This window comes from Zalophus californianus, chromosome 12, assembly GCF_009762305.2.
Source record: "Zalophus californianus isolate mZalCal1 chromosome 12, mZalCal1.pri.v2, whole genome shotgun sequence".
In the NCBI taxonomy this organism is placed as follows: Eukaryota; Metazoa; Chordata; class Mammalia; order Carnivora; family Otariidae; genus Zalophus; species Zalophus californianus.
The window spans coordinates 21,962,106-21,988,529 of record NC_045606.1 but is presented as its reverse complement, the minus strand read 5'-3'; the positions used below and the strand labels follow the sequence as shown (position 1 = coordinate 21,988,529).

At 40.6% G+C, this 26,424-nt stretch overlaps 1 protein-coding gene across 1 annotated transcript in view; it reads left to right on the top strand.

Annotated features, from left to right (window-relative positions):
* Nucleotides 1–26,424, top strand: part of MAGI2 (membrane associated guanylate kinase, WW and PDZ domain containing 2) — a 555,911-nt gene that overhangs the window by 444,452 nt on the left and 85,035 nt on the right. Inside the window, exons 16-19 of the mRNA XM_035723209.1 lie at nucleotides 14,181–14,366; nucleotides 16,266–16,419; nucleotides 21,625–21,844; nucleotides 22,470–22,613. Coding sequence (XP_035579102.1) covers nucleotides 14,181–14,366; nucleotides 16,266–16,419; nucleotides 21,625–21,844; nucleotides 22,470–22,613 — 704 coding nt within the window. The remainder of the gene's footprint in view (nucleotides 1–14,180; nucleotides 14,367–16,265; nucleotides 16,420–21,624; nucleotides 21,845–22,469; nucleotides 22,614–26,424) is intronic.

Here is a 26,424-nt window from a genome sequence, read left to right as displayed (position 1 = left end):
GAAACACCTTCTGTTAATAATCTATTAACAGGGCCCCATTGAATTAAATACTCTGTAATTTTATTTTTCTTCTTTTTATCCCAACAGTCAACCACTTAAGAAAAGCTGGTTCCACATACGCAATCATTTTAAAAGCATGTTGTCAGGTGAATACAGTATTGTTATTTATCACCATTTTTCAGCTATGGTGAAAGTGTCGTAAAGGGATATTTTTCCCAGTCAGACCAGGATGAATAGCATTTCTTTTTGAGCCCCAGCCTTCACCAAGGACTTAGGGAGTACCTGTACCCATACTACTTTCTGTCCCACCAAATCCTGGTAGAAGCTCTTTTTATTTATTCCTTTTGACCACCAATGATTTTGCTCTGTAAGCTGGGTTTGTTCCCAACTGAACCATTGTCAGTATTTTCTTGGAAACACTTCTAGAGATTAATCAGTCAGTCTCTTCTAGGTGATGATCACTAGCTATTCCTAAGGTGTATAGTGCTAAAAAGAGAATTACCTAAACAGTAGGGTTTGCTATTGGCCTTTTCATTTTCCAGGGTGACCTCTTCCAGATTTTATTTCTGTAGGGTTTGCTCCGCAAATATGCCCAGATGTTGAGCAACTGATGAATCCATCTGTTTTCGAGGGTAGAATCAGAACCTTCTGTTCAGAGGCTATTCATCATAAAGATGTATATTTATGGATTTGTCATGAAAGGAGGGTCTTTCAGGAAGTAAGGAAGAGCACATCTAAAAGATGGGTCCTTATGGTTCTTTGACACAGAGCAATTGAGATAACATAAGGTAGAAGAGCATTCCAACTTAGAAATCTTCATTCAAATATGTTATAGACTTGCTAGATGAACAGCAAGATGAAAAATAGCTCATATTCCTGTAGGTACTTGACGAAATTAAAATACAATAAAGCCTGCATGCCAAGTGTCTTAGTCTGCACAGGCTTTTATAACAGAATACCATAGTCTGGTGGCTTAGACAATGGAACAACAGAAATTTATTTCTCATAGTTCTGGAGGCTAGAAGTTCAATATCAAGGTGCTGGCAGATCCGGTATCTGGTGAAGACCAGCTTTCTGGTTCATAAGCAAGCATCTTTTTTGCAGTGACCACACATGGCAGAAGGGGGCCTGGGAGCTCTCTGGGATCCCTTGTATAAGGGAACTAATACTGTTCATGAGGACTCTACCTCCATGACCTAATCACCTCCCAAGGTCCCACCTCCAAATAACATCTCTTTGGGGATCAGATTTCAACGTATGAATTTGGGGAGAACACAAATATCTAGCTGAGAGCATCACTTTAGCCACTGATACTGACATTCCCTGGTCTCAGGGGCCAACAGAAGACTGACAGGTATAGCTCTCAACTCCAAACAGTGTATAAGGTCACAAGATTTAAAGCAGGCCTCCAGGTACCTGAGTTTATCTTAGCCAAATTTATACACAACTACCTATCCACTCTTGCGAGACTAAGGCAAGCTGTTACCCAAAAATGCATTCCAGATATAAAACTCGGATACACCAGGCCCGCTTGACTGCCACTGCTAATGCCTTAGTTGAGGTTCTAGATTAGCATTGTGCAGTAGAACTTTCTTCGGTCATGGCAGTGTTCTATGCTGCACTCTACAATACTGCAGCCACTAGCCACATGCGGCTATGGAGCACTTGAAGTAAGGCTAGCGTGGCTGAGGAATCAAATTTTTAATTGCCTTTCATTTCCATTAAATTAAATGGCCCCATGCAGCTAGTGGCTACACGTTGGACTGCAGATCAAACCCTGCAGCCCTGCGCTGGAGCACGGTAGTGGCCTCTAGGTGCCCTCCCCGCCTCCAGCCTTCTCACCACCCTGCTAGCCACCCTTCACGCTGTTACCATGGCACTCTGTCTACAATGACTAGTCTGATGATATCACTTACCTTTCCTGATCCAGTAGTGGCTTCTCATGTGGCTGTAAAATCCATTCCCAGACCCTGGCACAACCAATAAGCCTTCCGCAGTCAGTCCCCTCCTACGCTGATACAGTCTCCCTGTGTGTGCTCGTTGCACTCTCACACCCACAATGCAGACTCTGGTAATGCACACATCTGTGCCTTTGCCAAGTCACACAGCCTGTGACCGTGGTGCCCTCCCCATCCTTGCCCACCCGGAGAAGTCCCATTCATCTTTAAAACACAGACTAGGCAGTGTTTCTTCTCTGAAGGCTTCCTAGACACCCCACTCGCCCTTCCCTACCTCCTGCCTCCTGCCTACTTAACACAGTTCTTTTTTACTCACTTCTATTCATTTCCGTCCCAAACCTTCTCTTGATCTCTCCCTGCTTTTTCACTCTTTCTCCCACTTTTAAGGTTTAATCATATATATATTGTATCCCTTTTAGGCTATAAGCTGCAAGTTTTGACAAATGTGTTTAGTTCTATAACTACTGCCACGGTGAAGTCAGCCCCTCCATCCACTCCCAGCCCCGACCACCACAGATTTGTTTTCTGTTCTAGTTTTGCCTACTCCCATAAAAATGGAATCACGCAGTACGTAGCCTTTGGAGTCTAGCTTCTTCCACTTAGCATGGTGCCCTTTCTATTCATCCATGTTGCTTCATGGGTCCACATTGGTTCCTTTTTTTTAATTGCCCAGAAGTCTTCCATTGTGGGGATGCACCGTAGTTTGTTTATCCATTCCCTTGTTGGAGGCTACTCGGATTGTTTACTGTTGGGGTGATTGTGAATAAAACAACTATGAAAGTTTTCATTTAGGTTTTAGCATGAGAATAGTTTTCCTTTCACTTGAGTAAGTACATCAGAGCGGGTTTGCTGGTTCAAGTGGTTCCCAAAGTGGTGTGCCATTTTGTATTCCCCTCCATGAGGGTTCCAGATGATTTACATCCTGTGTGAGGACTTATTTTCAGGCTTTCTCGTTGTCGTTGTTGTTTGAATTTTAGCCATTCCAGCAGGTGTGTAGTGATTTCTCATTTCGGTTTGCATTTGCATCTCTTCCCCAAGGACTCATGATGTTGCAGGGTTTTTCATATGGCTTTTGTGCCTTCCTTCGATCCTTGGTGATGGGCTTTGTCACTCCTGGTCTCTTCCCTCTAGCGTGTAATTGGTATTTCACTGTGGACAACAAAATACATTTTCAGGCTCTTTAGCCTTCCATTTTTCATTTCTCACTCATTTCTCATGTTAAAGTAATAAAACTTATTTTATGATGATGATCTCAGGTGAAATTAATTATGGAGACAATATGTCTCCTTAGTAAAAGTGAAAACACATACAGTCACTAAGCTTTAATATGCAAGGGATGAGAAAAAAGGCACATAAGCAGAAATCTCAATGAAGTTAAGATGTGCAGTATTGGGAGAAGAAAGAGACGAATACAAAAGAAAAACTGTGATAGCCTCCCTTTCAAATAAGGAAACTCCGGCATGATGTATTTGGCCACTCACAGGTCACACTGAAGTTGTTTTCAAAGTTTGTATATGATCAAGATCTCCTCACTCCTGAACAATTTGCTTAAGGGCCTTTTCATATTTAGTTTTATCCAGTCATGCAAAATTGCGTTATTTCAAGTTAAAACACGATATACCCTGTTCGTGGAACTTTGGCTTCTGTGACCCCATAAATATTCATGTAATCTTCTGGATAACATATTGAAAAGGACAGCTGGCTCAGGAGAGATCATTTGCCTGGGTTAGTATCTGTTTCCGTTTACGTTAAGAAAATATTGCAAGAAGTTATTATCTACCGGAGGGCTTAGGGGAATACAATGAAAAGCTGAGACTGCACCTGATTGCTTTTGACATTTACCTATTGTAACAGGGAAACTGTGTGAAGATAGCCAAGTGACTTTTTACAAAACACAATTTCAGAAGCTATAAAAGGAAAAAGGAGATGGCAGAGATAGAATACACTGCATCTGTAAAAATGAGAAACATGACTTGTCAGCAACACCTGCTTGTAACTATCAACCATTTCTACTGGGCCTGCTGAGAAATCACTGAAAGCCAAGTACATTGATGAGTGTGAAGTCTCAAAAGGCAGTCGAAAGATACAGTGGAGAAAAAAAGTGTGGTTTTATTGAACATTTTTAACCCAATACTTGGGGTTGATGAAATGTAATTTTATGACATTTTCTCAACTCTTGAAAAGAAACATTTGGGTTTTTTTTATATTTTTATCTGTCAGGGCTACTGGAGACAATAGGACTTTTAAAGTTTGGGTACATAGATTGACATTTTTTATTTTCCAAATAGATTCCAGATCTCTAACTGGTATACTGAAATACTGACAGCTACAACTGATTTAAATTTACAAAAGATATTTCCAGTTTCTAATTAATGGTGGTAAAATGGTAACATGCTTATCTCCTCCCCTTGCTTGGACACCAATTAAATGGGAGTAAATGAAGAAGAAAACATTGAGCATGAGTGGAAAGGATATTTTAAAGACAAAAATGTGGCAACTCATTTTGCAGGACAGAGGAAACCGAAAAGAGAAATGGATCACACAGATCTTTTCATTTCTTTAGAAACTCAGCAGCTCAGAACTTAAAAAGCTCGGGACAGAAAGGAGCACAAGAACCATGACCACCAAATGTGAAATGCTCATTTTTAAAACAGAAAACAACCAAGCGAAGAAAGAATAATGAACGAATACTAGAGGAAATGGAGATAATCAAGGGCACAAAAGAAAGCTTCAAAACCATCTCACCCATATACATAGATAGGAGAAGATATTACAGCCCTATGGTTTTTCACTTTATAATAAAAGTGGAATACTATTAAAAAGAATACTATGATTAAAGAAAGAATTCGTAGAAATTGAAAATATCATAGCTGAAATTAAAAATTCAGGAGAAGAATTGAAAGGAAGAGTAAAGGAAATCACACAGGAGAAGGACAAAAAGAAAGAGAAAGTATGAGAGAAGTGATAATTGACAGATCGACCCAGAAAACCAATATCAGGCCAATAAGAGTTTCAGAAAGAGGGACCACAGAAACAGAATGGAAGTTATCAAAGAAACACTGTAATGAGGGCTGCCTGGGTGGCTCAGTCGGTTAAGCATCTACCTTCAGCTCAGGTCATGATCCCAGAGTCCTTGGGATTGAGCCCCGCATCGGGCTCCTTGCTCAGCGGGGAGCTGATTCTCCCTCTGCCTGCCACTCTCTGCTTGTGCACTCGCTCTCTTCTGACAAATAAATAAAATCTTTTTTTTTAAATGCTATAATGAAAGTTCCCCAAACCAAAACTAAAAGAAACAAGTCTCCAGACTGAAAAGAACCATAGCACGATGCAGCATTGTGGTGAAACTTTAACCCAAAAAGTACAGAGACAATCTTAAACATTTCCAAAAGGAAAAGGGGAAATAAATAGATCGCATACAGGAAACAAAAATCCTAATGGATTCAGACTTCTTAATAGCAACACTGGATACCAGCAAACAATGGAATAATGCCTGTAATTCTGATGAAGAGTAATTTTTTCAATCTGTAATTTCATATAATCTAGTATTTTAGTTAGAATTCAATCAAAAGAGAAGGTAAAGAAGACATTTTCAAACATTAAATACTGACAAATTATTTTCTCCACATGCATGTTTTCTTAGGAAGATACTGTAGGATGTGCTCGAGCAAAATGAGAGAGTGAATCAAAAAAGGTGTCCCAGGGGTTACAGAAGCATGCATTCCACGTTGGAGTGCAACAGGAATCCCCTGAATATCACTGAGCGCAGAACTTGAGAGAAACCTACCTACCTATGGGACGGAGGTCACCCTCCCCACCCCAGGCTCAACTCAACTCAACATGACTTGAGCAGCTTTGGGGGAAACAATTAGGAAACAGACAGCATATTGTAGACATGGGGGGAAAAGGACCCATTCAGAAACATGATTCAGGGTGGGGAGGGAGGAAAATTATAAGAAATGGAATTACAAAACCCTACAGTGAACAATAGTTATATGGTAAGACTGCAAGCAATGATAACTGGTTTAACTACAACTAGTGATAAAACTATATTGGGATAAGGAGAGGAGGTGGGTTGCAGGATGCAGTGCCAAATTCTCTATCACAATAGGAAGTCAATAGATTTGACTCCAGTTGACAAATTAAGAAATAGCCGTATATTCTATAATTTATATATTTCTAAATTCTATAATTTAGAAATGTGAAGAAGAAACAACTGAAAGATTTTCAGTGTTTTCATTTGGGTCACAGAGAATTAGGGCAGAAGACAGGTTTTTCACTTACAATCATTCTGGTTGTCTTTTAATTTGTGCATGAATTACTTAAATTTTTTTATTTTTATTTTTTTTATTTTTTTAAAGATTTTATTTATTTATTTGACAGAGAGAGAGAGAGACAGCGAGAGCAGGAACACAAGCAGGGGGAGTGGGAGAGGGAGAAGCAGGCTTCCCGCCGAGCGGGGAGCTGGATGCGGGGCTCGATCCCAGGACCCTGGGATCATGACTTGAGCTGAAGGTAGTCGCCACCCAGGCGCCCCTAAATTTTTTTAATTAGAAGAGATTTCCAACCACTAGGAGACAATTATTTACTGTTTATTTTGTCCCTTTTACATCATGACATGAGTTTTGAAATTTTTATATGATTTTCTCATTTTATAGAATAATCCAGTATCTTCTAGTAATGGTTTGATAAAGCTTCCACAATTATATTGTAAATAAAAGGAACCTCTTATTCCGTAACTCAATTTGTCATAAAGCGAGCAATCAACCCTTTGAAATGTAGATTTACTTGTTTGGGATGGGGGTGTAATACCACCTCTCAACCCTGTGACTGTTTTTATAAAGGAGTAAAACAACTTGTTTTTCTACTTTGCAGGGAAGAGACCTTTTATCTATTTTAAAATTAGTAACTCTTTAAATTTTTTTGTTATTACTGAATCAGGTTGCCATTTGGTTATTTGTAAGCAAAACTTGCTAAAAACTATACGGTTTTACTCATGAAAATTAGTCAAGGTGAGCAACATAGAACTCCCCCATCTACTCTTTGACTAGAGAATCCTGGGTTGTTGATTTTCACTGAGTGATGGAAATGTGTTTCTTTATCAGGGTTTTGTTTTGGGTCTTTTTGCGGTGTGTGGGGAGGGCTTGCAAAAAAAATGCCAGATAGGGTTGACGTTTGACTTAGGGGGTCCAGTTTTCTATTGTAACTTTCAGACCAAAATAGGTCAAAAAGAATGTCCCAGCTACCTAGAAATTAGAGAAGTAAAAGGTGAGTTCTTAGGATATACCATGAAATGAGAAGTACCTCCACCGAAGATAAAGGCTTAAGTATCTAGAAGTAGAACTGTTTTTCCATTCTGTCTGTTCAACTCCTCATTCCCTCACATGCTTACCCTCCTGGCCAGTGACAGACTTGAGGATCATGACTATTCTGAAGTTTCCTTGGCCACCTGCCATTCTAATGTCTAGACATTTTGTCAGATTATGAGGGAAATATATCAAAAACACATAACTTCCTTGAGATAGGGTGGTATATATTAAAGTCTGTTCAAAGACATATAAAGAAGAACATTTGCTTTGTAGATGACTCAATAATGAGTGATTAATTGCATAAAGATAATGTCCACAACAGAATTAGGGTAATATTTAGGGTTCTTGAATTAATATGTGCAAAATTAAGGATCTTCAATATGCTTAACAAAAATGATCTGGACTGCCTCTTCTAGTGATGTGCCTGGGGATAAAAAAATGAAGCCACAAGAAAAGCAGATTATTTTTGCTCCTTCCCTACTGCCCACCTTTGTGATAATTTTCCTTGGTAACTATAACATATTTTCATTTACATCTTCCACTGAAGACACTAAAACAATGGAGCAATATAAGGAGGAAATATATTATGGTTGTATCTACATAGGATCAACCACATAATTTTCAGGGCCCAGTGCAATATGAAAATGTGGGGTCCTCGTTCAGACATTATTAAGAATGTCAAGATGGTGACAGGAGACATTAAACCAAGTACAAGGCCCTTTTGAGCATGGGCCCGTGTGACAGCACAAGTCACACAACCGGGAAACTGGCCCCGTGTCTATGAGCACACCAAATCTTTGCAAACAACAAAACCATTTTAACCCAGTCTCATGTTCTGGGATAGAACAGTCAAGTTATAGCTAATTACGATTCCTAATGCAATGCGATTTTCTTTAGATTACCAAACCATTCTTAGTACTTAGCTATGAGTTGTTGTTTTTTTTAATTGATGCAAAATAAAAGCATACAGGGTAAGATATAGCTGACAAGTGTTTCTTTCTGGCCATATAGTTAATACTTTCTATATGGTGCTTTCTGCCCTTGGAAACACGAGTTCGGCTGGGCTTCCAAATTGCCAGTAATGGGCTTCTCTTCCCATTCTCCCCTCTGACCAACTACAGGGTAACTAAACTGTTCAACCACAAGAGAATGACTAATGGTGCTGGGAGAGGGGAAAAAAAGTGCACTTTTGGAATAGGCAGTCCTTAAAACACCAGCTGCTCGATTTTTGGGTCTTGCAACTCAGTTGGCTATGAATGTCAGGGAAGACGTTTTCATTTTTGGAAATCAAATTCCACATACTTTTAGGGGAAAACAAGTGAGGTTTTTCTTAATTTTACTGCCAATTTTTTAAATAATATCAAATAAATGTTTTTGCCACATCTTCACCCCCTGATAACCAAGAAAAACTCTTTTAAAGGACCACTCCGTCACACTCCAGGAAGGGACAACATCTAGCTGAATGGATGTGTCACAATAGAACATGCTTATCCAGGACTTCTAGGAAGGAGACATGGAAAATAAGCAATTAATACTCAGCTCAGGTTTCTGAAGGCAGGAGAATAGGATTCTTCACCGTGGGTTAAAGTAGTAGGAACGCTTGCTGAGGATTGCTCTTCTGTTGTTCCTGTATGTTCAGGGTCCATCTAGAGGAGCTAGCTAAAGGCATCATATCAGGGATTGCAGGGAGGAAAACAAGAATTGTGAAGGTAGGAGGGGCCCTGCCTCAAAGCAGCTCTCCTCTCTTCTCCCTCCATAGATTTGACAGGTCCCTGTGTGCCACCACAAGTTTTTCACTAAGAAAGCTGCCATTTAGCCTTGGACACGATGCGCCCTCTTCCCTAGAATGACCCTCCTTTTTCCCTACTGCTCTGAGTCCACATGTGGACTCAATAATTCACACCTCTTCTCTACTCTTGATGCCTGTTACCTTTACCATGGAGTGGCTACTTTGTGCTGTAAGTATTTTTATATGAATCTCCCCAACTAGACTGTGGGTTTCTTGAGGCCAGATACCATATGTTGTTTTGTTTTTGTCTTCCACACTGCACCAAACGCTAGGCCTGTTAATAAGATGATGCTCTACAGAAATGTGTTGTCAATGGAGTAACTGATCCTCTTGCCCCGAGCCACAATTCCGAAACTAGACAGTAAATCATTGTCACAGATTATCTTAAGAAAAGCAACTGGAATCTTCCACTTGAACACACACACACACACACATTTCTTTTCCTATCAGGTCACAGATTTTAAACCCAAACTAACCTTCCCTGCCTCTTTAAGCTAATGGCATGTTGTATAACCTTCACAAATTAATCAAATTGTGAGCTAATGAGAGTTTAGGCGATTGATTGCCTTTGAAGTATTTACTTTTTTTACACTTATTTCAGAAACTTCTTGCTTGTAAGTTTGACATGATTGATGCAGAGTCCACTTTCCGTATCTAGTGCTTTCCTCCACCTCCATCTACAGTTCCACTTTGTGGATCGATTAACAAGGAAGTAATTACATGTAAACATGAGTCACACGTTTTCCTTCTCTGACATAAAATACATAAAAAACAACAGAGAAACACAGAAGAAAAGTGTGGGGGTCCTTCCCACAGATGCAGCTGAGAATTTCAGCAAGAATCCATCACAAAAAATTTCAGAAAGAATCTATTGCCAAAGCAAGAAAAGTCATCCAGGCAATAGTCTCATCTTCTTTATGGGAATGAACCCAAGGTAGAACTCAAGAAGAGCTCATTGGTTGACCAATGACTGAAGGAGCCTGGATAAACCATACAAAGGTCCCAGAAGAGAACCAATAGCCAAAAGGGAGGATCGTTACATCCTGTAATAGTGTGGCCAAAGCCCCAGAAATTCCAGACCTTTAGAACAAACCTAGCATCCAGTCCAACTGTCTCTGAACAGCCCCACTAAAACAAGGGTGCTATGGTTAAGCAGTGCCAAAAAGTTAGTTCATCTACAGGAAAAAATGAAATTGAAAATATAAAATTGTATAATATAAAATATAAATGTAGCATAGTGTCTTACCCACAAAGAAATAAAGAAAAAAAAAAGATCGGTTTCTTTTTTCATAATTTATGTGATTTGCAGTTAAAGGGGAAATTTCTAAGTAATGATACATTTTCTCCTTCCCAAATGTCAGTATGTTCAAAGCTGCATGACATATTGCAACTTTTCCCAAATATCTGTGTATCTTAAGCACACTGTGTCAAGAAGACTGGTCCAAAGGCTTGATTTATGTTGCTGCCTGACAGATGATGTCTGGAAGGCATGCTGTCTAAATGGACTGTGCTCCGGCAGTTCCCTTAGTCATCAATTCCGAGAGAATTAACGAGTACCATTCATCCCAATAATAGAAACCAAGGTCAGGGGCTCTTCCATGCTCTGTAATTCCATTAGCAATGCACAGAAAGCACTTGGGTCATAAGTTCTGTAGACGCTATAACTGAGCAAATGGAACTGCATCTTGTTTTCAGAGAGAATCCTCTGTGAGCACACCCCTTGTCAATGATTTGTTGTACATGAATGTTCAGTGTACTTACATGTGTAGGGAAAATGCTGGTAAAGGAAAAGTGAAGCTGTCTTCAGCTGCCAGGAGTTTCAAGCACTGTTTTTACTAAAGTAAATGCCAATAGAAAACAATTTTAACAAAACTATGTCAGATACTTGCAATTATGGGCAGACCTTTTTTAAATTGTGTACTCACTCTAATTTTATGTAAACCACTCAATCATCCTAAGTGGCTACCATAGGACTGATTTCAGTTTTCCTTATTTCATTTTAGTTTTTATTATTTTAGTTTAGTTTTGATTCCACCTGCCATGGTAAAGTGAAAATGGCCTTGAACCCAAGAGTTATCATTATAAGCAAATAAATCTGTTTACAATGAAATTTTCATCACAAAATCTCAAGTAGCACACTTTCCTGAGCTAAATCTTACCAACCATTCCCTCAGTCCTCATAATTCAAATTGCTTCCAACCTGGCATATATCAAAAAAAGGAGGGAATAACCCGAAGGTTTGAAGGTATAGGCATAGGTTTGAATTCTGGCTTTGACACTTCTTTGTTTTCTTAACAATACAATAAACATGATTATTATACTTTTATAGCTACTTCACACTGTTGCCATAAGGATTTAAAATAAGTGCTTAGCACAGTGCCTGGAAACTAACAAATGATAACTTATTTTTGTTTTTATTGCTGTTGAGCACATGTGTGTGTGCATGTGTGTGTGTGTGTGTGTGTGTGTGTGAAATAACGTATTGTTTTTGTTTTATTGCTGTTGAGCACGTGTGTGTGTGCATGTGTGTGTGTGTATATGTGTGTGTGTGAAATAACTTGTTTTTTTTATTGCTGTTGAGCACGTGTGTGTGTGCATGTGTGTGTGTGTATATGTGTGTGTGTGTGTGAAATCTATATTTTGAAACATTTGGGGTTTTATACCCAGTAGATTCTAAATGATCCACTGTAATGGAGGGGAGTAGAGGCATGGATAATTCAAAATAGCAAATCATCCAAATACCAGCTGTATGTGTCTTAAAGTGTATTTTTAAATTTCATTTCAAATGTATTTCTAATGCCCAAAGAAATGACTTCAAATAAAGGAATGACACCATGATGTGAAGTCCCAAGTAAAAGGGATCTGAGGAGCTGTCCAATTTCCTCTCCCTTCCTCTCTTCCCTCTCCCTTCCTCCTCCCATCGAAAGACAGTGGCCACAAAGAACCAGCTTCAAGCAAAGTTTCTCCCTCCCACTCTCCGCTGGATGAGGGCCGCTGGTGAAGTATTTGTGACTCCCTGGTTAGAGGCAGGCTGCACTCACCAAATACAAGCACTGGGTGCTCATGAAGCAAGTACTTGCGTGGAGAGAAGACACCACAAAGTCAAGAGACACAGTGTGGTGCAGTGGTTAAGAGCAAAGCCTATGGAATCTGACAGGGATTCTAAATTGTGGATGGACTTTGTGACCTTGGGCAAATTGCTAGTGACTATACCTCAGTTTCTTCCACTCTAAACATGTGGTAGTAATGTCATCGGGTATCTCACATGATTTGTTAAGGATAAAATTGTATATATATTAATGTAGTTATAATTGTGTGTGTGCGCGCATGTAAGGCTCAAGGCAGATAATGAGGGCATCTGTATTATACTGATTTCCCTTTGAATAATAAACTATAAATAAATAAATAATAAAAATAATAAACGCATCCAACATGATGCGTTTGACTTCAGAAACACGGGCTCACCCAATATTTTCATATGCTATCTATAACCTTTCGCAATGGAAATATGATCAAGGTCCTGGTTCATTAACTCACTGATTGTCCTTCCTTACTGTGGTTATTAGCTGATGTTCTGCCTTTCGCTGTAACACATACATAAGATTGAGAGTTCAGGGAACAGACATTCCTGGAGCATAACAAATGGTGGAGTGTCTCTGCCTCTTTACGCAGATAAGTCAGTAGCTGATGTCCACGGGGAAAGCAACAACGCAGAGTCACTGACAGGTGATTTCCTGCCTGCGGTTCCCTGTCTAGAAGGGAGAAAGGAAAAGGAACAGGTTTCTAGATTGTCAACTCCTTGGGGCAGGGGGGCCGTTAAAGGACTCTGTGTGCCATTGATACCGACTCCAGAAATAGTTATCCTTACAGGCATTCACACATTTACAGTGAATAGAAGTCAACCTGCTAAAAAATCTTTATCCTCATGTACCTGGCCTGTGCCTACATATATAAATAAGTAACAAAAAAGAAAATAAGTTTTCATTGTTTTAAAGAGACATATACCCTATTTGATCAATCCAATGCACATTTTCTTATTTTCATATTTAAAAAATTATACAGCATCTTACAGTCCATGGGGTGTCATTGTTTAATCAGAAGAGTTGAGTTCTTTTTTTTCTTTCTTTCTTTCTTTCTTTTTCTTCCCTCCTTCCTTCCTTCCTTCTTTCCTTCCTGCCTCCCTTTCTTTCTTTCTTTCCCTTCTTTCTTTCTTTCTCTTTCTTTCTTTCTTTCTTTCTTTCTTTCTTTCTTTCTTTCTTTCTTTCTTTCTTTCTTTCTTTCTTTCTTTCTTTTTCTTCCTTCCTTCCTTCCTCCCTCCCTTTCTTTCTTTCTTTCTTTCTTTTCTTTCTTTTCTTTCTTTTCTTTCTTTCTTTCTTTCTTTCTTTCCCTAAAACAAAAGTAGGTTGTAATGGCATCTTAGATTTGATGAAATATGTTATGCATCAGGCATTAGCAAGATCTCAGCACCACTTAATAAAGTAAATCAGAAAGAAGAGGTAAGATTTGAAAATTGCATCAACCTTGAAACTGAAACTTAGTAACTGATGGGAGATTGAGCATAGCTTCTTCACCAGCACAGCCCATGTTAATATAGATTTCTTTCCTTCCCTGTTTTCTTCTCTCAGTAAAATGGAAAAGGGTAGAAATTAAATTCTTGGCATTTATCGTATCTTTCTGAAACTGTGGATTATTGTCTCTATGGTATGAGCTCACAATAGTTTATGCCTGCAGTTCTCAAAATTTTGTATGTCTTCAAATGTCTTGAGGAGCTTCTTAAAAATTCATGATTCTCACCTGCTGCCTGGACATTCTGATGGACCAGGCTGGGGTAAGGCCCAGGGAGCTGTATTTTTAATCCTTGGGTGATTATGATGCACAGAAGTGTGAGAACCCCTGGTCCATGTATTTGGAATTGGTCCATCCAGTTCCACTGCACAGAACCTGAATTTAGAAATTCTGATCTCACAGGACCCCCTTTTCATAGGTGTGATTATGATTTCAAAAGGCAAATTTACTGATGAAAGGAAGATTTATGCCATCGCATTGTTTCCTGTGGGGCTGGGACTCAAAGATAGAACATGTGTTGGGAACACCCCTGATATCTGATTCTGTTGGGGATTGTTCTAGCTGTGCCCCATAAAATCGGACGCATCATCGATGGGAGTCCCGCAGATCGTTGTGCAAAACTGAAAGTGGGAGACCGGATCTTGGCAGTGAACGGCCAGTCCATCATCAACATGCCTCATGCAGACATCGTGAAGCTCATCAAGGACGCAGGTCTCAGTGTCACCCTCCGCATCATTCCTCAGGAGGGTGAGTGCCTGAGCCGGGCTACCATCCATGGAGTGCCAGAGTGGCCAAAGTGGATTCTTATTTCCACGTTTGCAAAAATGCAGATCCCGTTTACTCAGTACCAGTTTCATTCAGGGATCAAGCTGTGTAACATTATAGATAAATAGTGTGACTCCCAAGACACTGGGTTATTCAATCATCCCCTGTGGTCCCGGAAGTACTGTTTTTATGGTGATAATAAGCCAGAACCCATTCAACAGAGATGATAGAGTCACAAATCTGAAAAAGAAAAAAGAAAAGTATTCATGTTAACGGTTGAGCTCTGGAGGATTCTTCAAAGTCAGATTGATTTTTGAAAAGCTTGAGGAAGTTTTGTGGTATAAAGAGAGCTCATTTAGAAAACGTTGCATCTGATAAGAATTTTAAATTCCCACCTAGTCTTTTGAATTTCTCTGTATAAGGACTCCCCCCTGAGGCTTGAAGAGTAGTGAGCATCACAACTCACAGCCATGCCTTGAGGGCCACAAGGATCTAAGTACCCATTCTCCACAAAGTCACCGTTTCCAAATACAGTGGGTTCATTACTGGTTTGTAGCTGCTGACTCACTAACGGTGTTCCAGAATGCAGTCCGTGGAGCTCACTGGTGAGTGGATCACAGCATCCCACGTGGAGAGGGATGGGGTGGCTCCCTTTGGTACCCTCTGTTTTACTCAGTCTCCTGATTCCGTTTTGGGGCTATGGGCCAGAGAGGCACCAAGCAGTTTTTCAGTATAAAACAGTGGTTCTGAACTAAGATGATTTTGTCCCCCTGGGGAATGTTTGGCAAGGTTCAAAGACATTTTTGATTGTCCCGATGGGGATGGGGATGCTACGGGCATCTAGTGGGTAGAGGGCGGATGCTAACCATCCTAGAGGGCACAGGAGAGCCCCCACAGCAAAGAATTATCTGGCCCAAAATGTCAACAGTGCTGAGGTTGAGAAACCCTTCCAGGGGAAAAGAAATTTTAAAATTTGGGCTGTCAGAGAAGAAAGGGGAAGGGTGACTTGTAAAGAAATAGATCGCCTCCCTTTGATCACCCAACCAAATAAAAAGAACAGAACAGAAAATGACCATGGTGTTTTTAATCTGTTACCTGCTGACACCATTATGTCTAAAATATCCGATGGAAATTAACTCTAAGCAAGATTGCTCACTAAAAATCTGACTCGCTTTTCCATTTTCCCCAGGCTGAAATATGTCTGTCCTGTTTCTATCACATCATACACAGATAATTTCAGTGGAACATGTGATGCTATTACAGGAAAATCCGAGAAGCTGTTTTAACAAAGAACAACTTCATGAACATTCTTCTGTCTGATGTTCTTTTTTCTTTCTGAAGAACCATGGAGTTCAGGGGGTTATTAAACAATAAGACTAACAAGGAACTAGAGAGAAGATTGTGAAAAGCATTTATTTCGGTTATATTTAGCTCCTTATCCAAACTTTGGAATACCAGTAGGACTTGTCATTACAACCAAAAAGTAGTGGCTTAAATGTTTTCTGTCAGGGGGCAACACTGGAAAAATGGAATATGTTTTAGAGCTAACTCCTTTGGATTATTTTTTCATGGTTTTAACGGGTTGTTTTTTTTTTTTTTTTTAATCGTAATCTTTTCTCCAGACAAAATGACAGGAGACTCTGTTTATAACCTTGTTCAGCAACACTTATAACTAATGACATAATACTAATTCTGGGAATGGTACTGGAACTTGATTGGATAATTGATAGGTTTAACCCGCCATCTTAAAGTCTAATGGAAACTGAAATACCCAAAGCCTTGAGTCCTCTGAGGCGGCAAAGAGTTCCCACCTCTGGCCACCTCTTGCCCTTTATCAGATGCCAACCTGACTTCATTTGCCACTTTGGCTCCCCTTTGCAGAGCTCAACAGCCCAGCCTCGGCGCCCAGCTCAGAGAAGCAGAGCCCGATGGCCCAGCAGAGTCCTCTGGCCCAGCCAAGCCCGGCCACCCCCAACAGTCCTGGTGCCCAGCCAGCTCCTCCTCAGCCACTTCAGCCACAAGGACATGAAAATAGGTAAAGTTTCCCCTGGCTTTTCTGACTCGGAGAGGTGAGGGGGTTGGGGAGAAGGAGAGTTTGGGACAGGACAAGACACAGGCAGAAGAGAAAGTTCCATAAAGTAGAAATCGCTATGTGTACCTTTCTGTGATTTTGAGATTGTGTGTGAGTCACAAGTGTGATGTTTTTAGCAAATACAAGTATCTGTTCTTCACATTAAGAGAACCTCTCCTGAAGAAGTGATGAGCAATTATTGATCAGTCAGGGCTAACTAAGCTGAAGAGCACATTGAAGAGAGTCCCACGTGAAGAACATAGACAAAGGCCCTTTGGCAGGAGGGAGCGTGCCAAAGGTCAACGTAGTGAGGAAAGAGGTCAGGGAACATGGTTTGAGATGAAGCCAGTGAGAGTGCTAGGGGCCCATCTACAGGGTCTTGGAAGCATGGTAAAGATTTTGATCTTAAGTGTAGTGAGAAGTCACTGGAATGGGTTTTATGCTGAAGATTAACATCACTGGATTTGCTTTCCAAGGCCTCTCAGTTGACTGGAGGCTGGTGAGGGTGGATGTAAGTTATTCAGAAGTTAGAGATGGCTGCCGATGTCCTGGGATCAGTGAAGGTGGTGGCTCAGAGAATAATGCTGGTATGGAGAGAGGCAAGCGTGGACAGACTTGTAAGCATTAAAAAACGTTAGCATTTTGTATTGCATTTTGCCTTATATCCTCCTACCATGATCTAATGAGGTTCTTTCATTCCACATCTTGAACTAATAAGGCATTTGGCACTTCCAGGAGAAAAGGATGCCCTATAAGAACAGCATTGTCTTCTTATCACGACTCGTGTGTGAAAGGGAACCTGGGTTAGGTTGAGCCATTAAAGAAAGAGATGAAGACACGTTCCCATGCTGTGTCCCCTCTCTCAGAGGAGAAAAACAGAACAACCCACAGGAACACCTCCGTGTATAAAACCCTCACGGGTCTTTTCCATAATTCTAAGTTTTCTGAACATCTGCTTCCCAGCTCCTGCCTCCCATGTTGGTGAAGATGAAGTGAGACCCAATTTCCAAGTCCCAGAACTCTGTGGGTTCATCACTCACACAGTCGCAAAGCAAATATTTTCCCTCTGCCACAGGTGTTATTTCCAGAAAGCCCTGCTCTCTCTACTCGGAGCTCCCCCATTTGCTTTCACGGGAAGGGAAATGTCTGTTGTCCTCAGCTGCATATGGGTTTAATATTTCAGGGAAGGAAAAAGACTAAAGACCATAAAGCAAATGATAAGGAGGTAAGAATTTGACCACCCGTAAAGGAGTTAAGTCCTGGGTGCCTCAGTAATAAGCCACCGATGTGTTCGCTTTCACTGTGTGCTGTTTCAGCAGATTGTGCGGGCTTTCCCCGGGACCCCCTTCAGACTCAGGAGGAAGGGGCTGAGTGCACGTGGTCTCTGAGCCAGCTTCAGACTCTTCTGATGGCTCTGCCACTGTCTGTTAATCTCCCAGCCGCAATTCCGTCTCACTTTTCCAGAGTCAGACAACCTGGGATGTGGGCTCTTGCTTCTGGCTTTGGGGTGAGTAATCTCATCCCCGGCGTGTTACGGTTCAGTGGGGAGAATAACACTTGGGCGAGGTCACGATCGTTCCCCAACTGCTACTAGCTCACAGGTGGGACTCGTTGGCCCCTAGCAGAGAAGCAACAGTCTTTGGAATATTTTTTGTCCTGACTACAGCATAAAATGTTTCCTAATCCAGTGATTAACAGATTGACCTGATTCAAATTTTTATAAATCGGCACTGAATTTTCCCAGAGTTCTTAGCTATTGTTGCTTCACTAATATTAAAAGGCTGCAAAGTGCCGACTCCTAGACGGACCTTTCTTCACTGAGGATTGTTAGCGGTTGGCTCGTTTACATATGAATGAAGAGTTTGATAATCTTACAGATCCCAGAATCATGTTCCTAGCTGCATTTAAAGATGGTCAGGGTATCAGGAACTCTTTGCCTTTCTCTAGATCGGGCTAGAGATGTCTCCAAGACATCTTGTATGCCAAGCACCCGGGATGCGTCTCCTATTAGTTCATTTGTTCAGGAAGTGCCCCCCTACCTCCATGTCAAATCAAGCCAGGTTCCCCGGGAAGGTGGGAGAAAATTAAATGGCAATCTGCTTGCAAATTTTTGTTTTATAATTCAGGATGAATGAATATTTTATCCCATCTTATTTACTCTCAGTGTGGCTTCCTACTGACACCCTGCCCACCTCTCCTTATTTATGTGTCCCTTAACATCCTCTTGGTGCATGCTCAGGAAACAAAATAGTTTTAATATGGACATGAGCAAAACAGTATTGGAAGAGAAGCATTTTTTGAAAGCAACGAAAGAGCCACTATGTAACATATTTCAAAACAAAGTATAAATAGCAGAGTTCACCTTCCCCGGGAAGGGCAATTAATATTTGACAGCGTTTTACACGGCAAGGTCAGTGGAAGGGCATTGGAAATTGACTTCTTTCACAGACTTTGAACCCTAGATGCTTAAAGCTGGATGGAATTCTTAAAAGGCCCCCATGAGGCAAAATCCCACCACAAGATCTCTTACCACGGGCAGTGTTTCCTAGTTCTGGAACTTGCTCATAACCATAAAATTCTGCTAGAATTTACCACTAGAAATCTGGTTTTATTATCTCTAAAATCTCTTCAATAATGGAATTAATAACTACAGAGAGTTACACCGATGACCTCCTTTCATGAGTAAAGGAAGTTTAAAGAGGCTGTATTCTTTTCTTAATAATCCTGAGTTTTCCTGAAAATAGAGTGTTTCACACATTCAAAGCCACATAATTTTTGCCCAAGCCAGGGTATCGTTCACTTAAAAGTTAGCAACGCTCGTAAAAACTTAAGTATATTTTCCTTATTAAAGACTTTTCGATGTGCAATTCAACGTAAAATCCTGACCCTCTGCCCTGGGGTCAAATGCAGGGGGAGCACCAGGAGGCAGGCTTGGCTAACAGCTGTTGCATCTTAACAGGTCCTATTTGGGGCTGTTGTGGAGTCTTTGGGGAGACTCTACATGTCACCCTCTTTTGCTACACCCCGTGATGCATCTGGTTGGAAAGGGAGCATGTGATGGATATGGCATACCCCTGCCACCCGGATTGTGAAAATAAAGTGACATCTGATCAACCAAACAATTTTCTAGGAAGACGTCAACACACGCCAACAAACGCTGGCCAGTTGGGTTCCTTTTGTTTTTAACTCATGCATTTGTGTTTAAGCATCGTATTCAAAGCCTATTTAAATAATTCCATTCTCAGCATGCACACTCCCAGGCGGGGAGTGGACACCTTGCTGAGGTATAAAGCAAAGCCCAAATTGTGCAGTTCCCAAGAGGAATGTGTCCCATCTGCAGGGTGAAGTAACAAACGGGACCTGCTCAAAGTGTTGATTGAGATAACAACATTACTAACCCCCTTCCAAAAGCCCCAGATAAATACATCTATGGCTGGACATTCTTAGTGTATCCTCAACAAATATTAGATTGCACTAATGGCAGTTGTTCAGGTGAGTGATTTTTAAAAATATTTAGTCGTAATCAGCATCAGTGAGACCACAAGCCAGTAAAAAAAAAAAAAAAAAAAAATCTGGTTTTAAAGATAAAAATTCTACTGGTTTTGATCCTGTTTTCCTGACACATTTGAGTTCTTCCTTGGTCCTAAATATTTTCTCAATTCCTCAAACCCTCTATATTAATTTTAGATAAAATTATCATTAGATAGAATGTATTCTTTTTAATCTTCCTGGATTTCTGAGCAGCTCCTTATGGACTGCGGCTGTGACAATAGACAATGATTTACAGAATTAAGTGGCCTTTATACTGTAATGATAACTTTTCAGTTTACCTTATGAATGATCCTATAATGGCAGGCATTAGCTATGTTAGTCTCCTTTTGGAACTGGGAACCCCTTCAGTTTAGAGCAGTTTGGATTCACAGAACAGCACTAAACAAACAGCTCTGGTTTCTGTATTTATTTGTGAGTACACTAGCCCCCCCTTAATCGGCAGTTTTGCTTTCCATGGTTTCAGTAACCTGAGGTCAACCACGGTCAGAAAGCAGATAATCCTCCTTCTGACATATTGTCAGAAGGTCAGTAATAGCCTAGCCTAACGCTGCACAATGTAATCCTAGTGCCCAGGTCATGCCCCTCACTTCCATCTCATCACTCGGGCATTTTGTCAGCTCACATCTTCACACAAAGGGTGAGTACAGGACAAGAAGGTATTTTGAAAGAGAGAGAGACCACACTCAACATAACTTTAATACAGTATATTATTATAATTGTTCTATGTTATTATTACTGTTGATAATCTCTCACTGTGCCTACTTTGCAAATTTAACTTTATCATAGGTATGTACGTATAGGAAAAAACATAGTCTATACAGGGTTCAGTACTATCTGCTGTTTTGGCATGTAACCCCCGTGGCGGGGCGGGGGGGGGGTACTGTAAGTAATATTTAGAAACAAGAAAGAGACAAATGTTGGACATAAACATATTTGCCTTCCCTTTCATCTTACAGCCATGATAGTATCTGATAATAGCACCTGATACTGATCTAATAGTTATAACCTAATATTTCAACTCTATATAATATGTTTTGGAATGACCCGGTGACTTTCTACTTGACTTATAGCTGATAATTAGACTTTGCTATCATTCCTTTAACCTTTATAAGATAGTCAAAAAGACCCAACCTAGCAGGTTAAAATAGCCCTTAATTATATATTTATAGAGTATTTAGAGGTCACTTTAATGGTGTTTTCATGAAGTAATGAATGGTGTGTGGGAGAGAGAGAGGTTGATAGAGTTGGTTCACTGGTGTTGAGACAGACTGATAGTTTGAGATATAGTTAAGTGCTTAGCTCCCTAGATTTGCTACAGTTGTACAAGTTTTTAAGTAACCAGAGTCAAAGAGGGATATCCATGACTTCTTTTCCACAAAGCCCTGGTAGAGCCATCGTGTTTACCTGGATTTCTTATGGAGCCACATGAAATGTATACGATATGGCATTTGTCAAAGATTTTAAAATAATACTTATCATCTATAGTTTTCTCAAAGTCCTGAGCCCGCAAAAGGACCACCAAGAGGTGTGGCCCACACGTGCCTAGAAGTCATGTGATCATTCTAATCTCCTCAGAATGCTGAGCTATCGGAGCAAATCCCATTTCCATTTATTTAGTTACAGGTCAGAAGTAAAAGCGAGGCAAGATGTGAAACCAGACATCCGACAGCCTCCGTTCACGGACTACAGGCAGCCGCCACTGGACTACAGGCAGCCCCCGGGAGGGGACTACCAGCAACCCCCAGCCTTGGACTACAGGCAGCCTCCCCTGCTGGACTACAGGCAGCACTCCCCTGACACTAGGCAGTACCCTCTGGCGGACTATAGGCAGCCCCAGGTACCTCAGAGACTCCATTACATTTCAGTTTCCTAATGAGCAAACCTGTAATTCACACACACACACACACACAAATACAACTCTGATACATTTATTTATGGTACTCAACAGCAGGAAATGAGAAACTCAAAGGAGAGAGAATATCACTCAGGCCTATATGCAGTCATTACGTTTGCCAAGTAAATGGATGAATACTAAAGTAAACATGCTCAATAGTAGTTTTTTATTTATTTTTTTTAAGATTTTATATATTTGAGAGAGAGAGACAGAGATAGAGAGGGAGCAGAGGGAGAAGCAGGCCTCCCGCTAAGCAGGGAGCCCGACATGGGACTCAATCCCAGGACCCTGGGATCATGACCTGAAGCCAAGGCAGATGCTCAACCAACTGAGCCACCCAGGCGCCCCCACAGTAGTTTTTTTAATGACCAAAGCAGCTGCATTCAGATCTTCTTGAACCTTTGGAATCTCATCTTGCCTTTAGAGTTGGTGAAATCAGATTATTTTTTCTCACAATATTACGTCACTGGGGACACATTAACCGTAAGAGAGAAGAACAGAGAGACTGACCACAGAAGCTTCTCTAATATTAACAACTGTTTATTCCATTTTCTCCCCAACTCTAAAGGATTTTGATTATTTCACTGTGGACATGGAGAAAGGAGCCAAAGGATTTGGATTCAGCATTCGTGGAGGAAGAGAATACAAAATGGATTTGTACGTGTTGAGACTGGCAGAAGATGGGCCCGCAATAAGGAATGGCAGGATGAGGGTAAGAACAGTCTCTTTTTATGGAACCGCTTAATTCTGAAAGAAGAACCCACTGTAGTACCAGAGTGCCAAAGCAGGCGATTCAGCAAGCAGGCTCGGCATAGGGCTTGCCTTCTTTCCATTGTATGACTCAGTGTTCTAAACGTTTGGTCAAACGTTATTTAAGGATTGTATTATCTCTCATTTTCTTGCGTATAGCCTTCCAATTGGCAAATCTCATTGTAGTGTTTTAAAGATACAGTCTCTCTGAAGAGCAAACTAAAGAAAATGTAAAAAGTAACCTAAGAAACAGCTTGAAGTAAAAACACAGATCCATAATCTTTCCTATGGTTTGATGATATTTAGTTTTCATTCGAAGAGTAAATCTTTTGAAATTTATTTTTTTGTTTTATGCTTTCTTTACTCCAGGTTTATTAATCAAATGGTTCTGTGTTTCTTTGGGAAGATTTCTCTTGTGTTGACTGGTCTCTTGGCTTTGATACTGGAAACAAAAGGGGACTAGGCTTCTTGGATACATGTTGTCCTTAAAAATGGTGGCATATTCCAATGAGAGTGTAAGTCGAGGTGGAGTTTTTTAATATATAGCGATTTTGAGGCATCTGATCAATGGGCAACTGACTTCATCTAAAGGTACAAGACAAAACTTGATAACAATATAGAATACTAGTCAGTGTCTCTCTCTGCCTCTCTTTCTGCAAAATCGCCATTAGTAAGCACATAATAAATGTGCTTATAAATAAAATCTGGAATTCATTCTTGCGCTCCCTCGTTGTCTTTTAAATTAATACAGAAAAGCTGTGGTTCTTGGCTTCCAGAACCTCAAGATTCTTGGGCTGAGCTCCACCAGCCACTTGCTCCCAAATAACTGAATGAATCTGTTATTCTTACCGCCAAGTCTACCATTTCTGTGATTTTCATCCCCAAGTCCATGAATCATCCCCAGTGCAAAAGTAGGAAGAACATAAATCATGTCCATTTTTCTCCCTCCTTTTCAATTCTTTGACAACTGGGAATTATCCAAGTCAGACTTCGAACCCAAGCAAGGGCTGACTCTAGAGCCTGACAGCCCCTGCCTTGAGCCTCTTCTCACACCATCTGTATAGGGTTTAGGTTAGGTGACCCGGCTTCCCTAAACACAGAAGGGCGCTATCTTAACGTGCTGCAAAGCCAACTCACAAGGGATTAAATAAACCAAAATCTTTGTAGAGCAGGTGAAAGCCACACAGCACGAAGGCCATGAGCAAAGTGACCAGACCCTTAGGAGAGACGACAGCCCACCTACCCCCGCTTCAGACGTGGTCTGTGTGGTGGGTTCCAAACGGTGGCCACGTTTTTTAACAAATGATCTAAATGGCTGCTAATATATCCAGTACTCCCAAGGGCATAGAAGCATATATATGGAAGTACTCTCCTGTAAAAAGAATATTCTTTCTTAGAGAATTCAAACCAGAGCACTCATTCTCTGCTGGGTCCCCGGCATCAGCATCACCTGGGAACATGTTATAAATGCAAATTCTGAGCCCCACCGCAGATCTACTGAATCAGAAGCTCTAGGAGTGGGGTCAACATTGTCTGATTCTCCCCCTGGTGAATCTGATGCAAGGTGAAGCTTGAGAACTTCTAAGTGAGCCAGAGGGAAGCTGACTTGACAAAGTATGACAAAGATAGAATGTGTGTGGCTCCGGCTTTGTTAATTCCCCCCAGGTCTTGTCGAAGATTTCCATCCTGTTCCAGCAGTTTGAGGTTTTTAATCCATGTAAACACAGATTTAGAATTTAGAATTTAGAATTTAGAATTTAGGCAGGTGCTCAATTTTATGAAAGAGGCTTTTCCTTCTGGCAAGTGATAAAAATGAGTCCTCTACCTGGGTTTCAGAAAATGGTGTTTTAACTTCTTTTCATAGATTATAAAAATAAGCAATATTTTATAATTTTCCATGCCAGTTTTATGGAGCAACCTATTCTTCTGTGTACAAGCTATCTAAAAGGAATTATTATGGCCGGTTTGAGATAATATGGGTTAGTTTATTTGGGACTATAATATATATATATTTCCAGCACTTAATTCTCAAAGAAAAGGAACCACTTGGGAGTCACAGAAATCCCACGGATAAAATTTTACTGGTTGATTTTATCTCCAATCTTTAAATTAAGGCTGGGAACTTAGCAAGGATGGATGGAAGACTTTTTTTCTGCTCTTTATGGATTATATTTAATACTCAAATGTTTTGGGGGATTTTCTCACTCATGGACCAGTGACTAACTGCCTGTCTGGGAAAGGGACAACTTCACCACATAAGTTCAAAGGTGTTCCATATTATCTACTGTCAGAATTAGGTAACTATTTTATATCTGCATGGTTGTTCTTCATCATAGCACATAATTAAATCAGATCTTATTTTAATGTTTATTATCAAATTTTAATCATTTAGGCTAATGCTTTCTACCTTCATCTGTGCTTATCAGGAATTAGCTATAACCTATAAGTCACAAATGTGTTTAAATTATTTTGTCAAGGACCAGGATCGATCAATATTTGTATGACTCAGTGGTTTGATTATTTTAAACTAATGCATAAACTGGATAACATAGGTTACCAATTTGGAAATTTTCCAATAAAATCAATCAGGGACCCATTTCTCCTCTTACTGTCAGATTCCCCCTTGATACCACTGGGGCCCAGATACATACACAGATCTTAATCATCCGTGCAGGTGATGCTTAGAAGACAGCTCTTTACTCCATGGATATTATGACTTGGTCGTAAAGCTCCAAGACTCCTGAGAAAAACAGGTGGACAAGAGATTCATGGCCTATCATTAAAAGTAAGCTCAAGACGCAGAGAAGCTAGCACCAGCTTCTTCCCAGCCCTTAAAACATGAAGGCGCATTTCTCCTTGTCAATGTGATCCCTCCACCTTCAGTCTTAAACCATCATTTCCTCTCCACGCAAACTAAACACCTACCCACTTAATGATCAAATAAGTGTGGGAAAGACTGCATTCCCCCCCCGCTTTTCATGATCAGAAACAGAAGGAAATACCCAGTAGTGGCTGGGTGATGGACATTGGGGAGGGTATGTGCTATGGTGAGCGCTGTGAATTGTGTAGGACTGTTGAATCACAGACCTGTACCCCTGAAACAAATAATTCATTATATGTTTAAAAAAAAAAAAGAAGAAGATAGCAGGAGGGGAAAAATGAAGGGTGGGAAATCGGAGGGGGAGACGAACCATGAGAGACGATGGACTCTGAGAAACTAACTGAGGGTTCTAGAGGGGAGGGGGGTGGGGGGATGGGTTAGCCTGGTGATGGGTATTAAAGAGGGCACGTTCTGCATGGAGCACTGGGTGTTTTATGCAAACAATGAATCATGGAACACTACATCAAAAACTAATGATGTAATGTATGGTGATTAACCTAACATAATAAAATGTAAAAAAAAAAAGAAACAGAAGGAAAAAGCCAGGTAATGATCTGATCATAGCTGGATATCTTAGATGAAACACAGCATAATAGAATTGCTGAAATCAGAATTACTGTGAACGAGCTGGATGATTCTGAGAAATCATTTCCTGTAACAACCAATGAATTACTAGGCTCTTGGGTCAGGGATGTAAATAATAGGACTTTTGAACACTTAGTTATGGCACCAGAGGTTAGCCTCTGAACTTGAGACTTTTCCTGGGTCTTTTATGATAACCTTTGTTGCAGGACAGTGGTGGCGTGTGCCTGTCAGTAGTACAAGAAAGCCAGGTGCGGTGGTGCCAGAGGAGGTGGTGAGCATGGGTATAAGGACATCCTCCTCACACTGG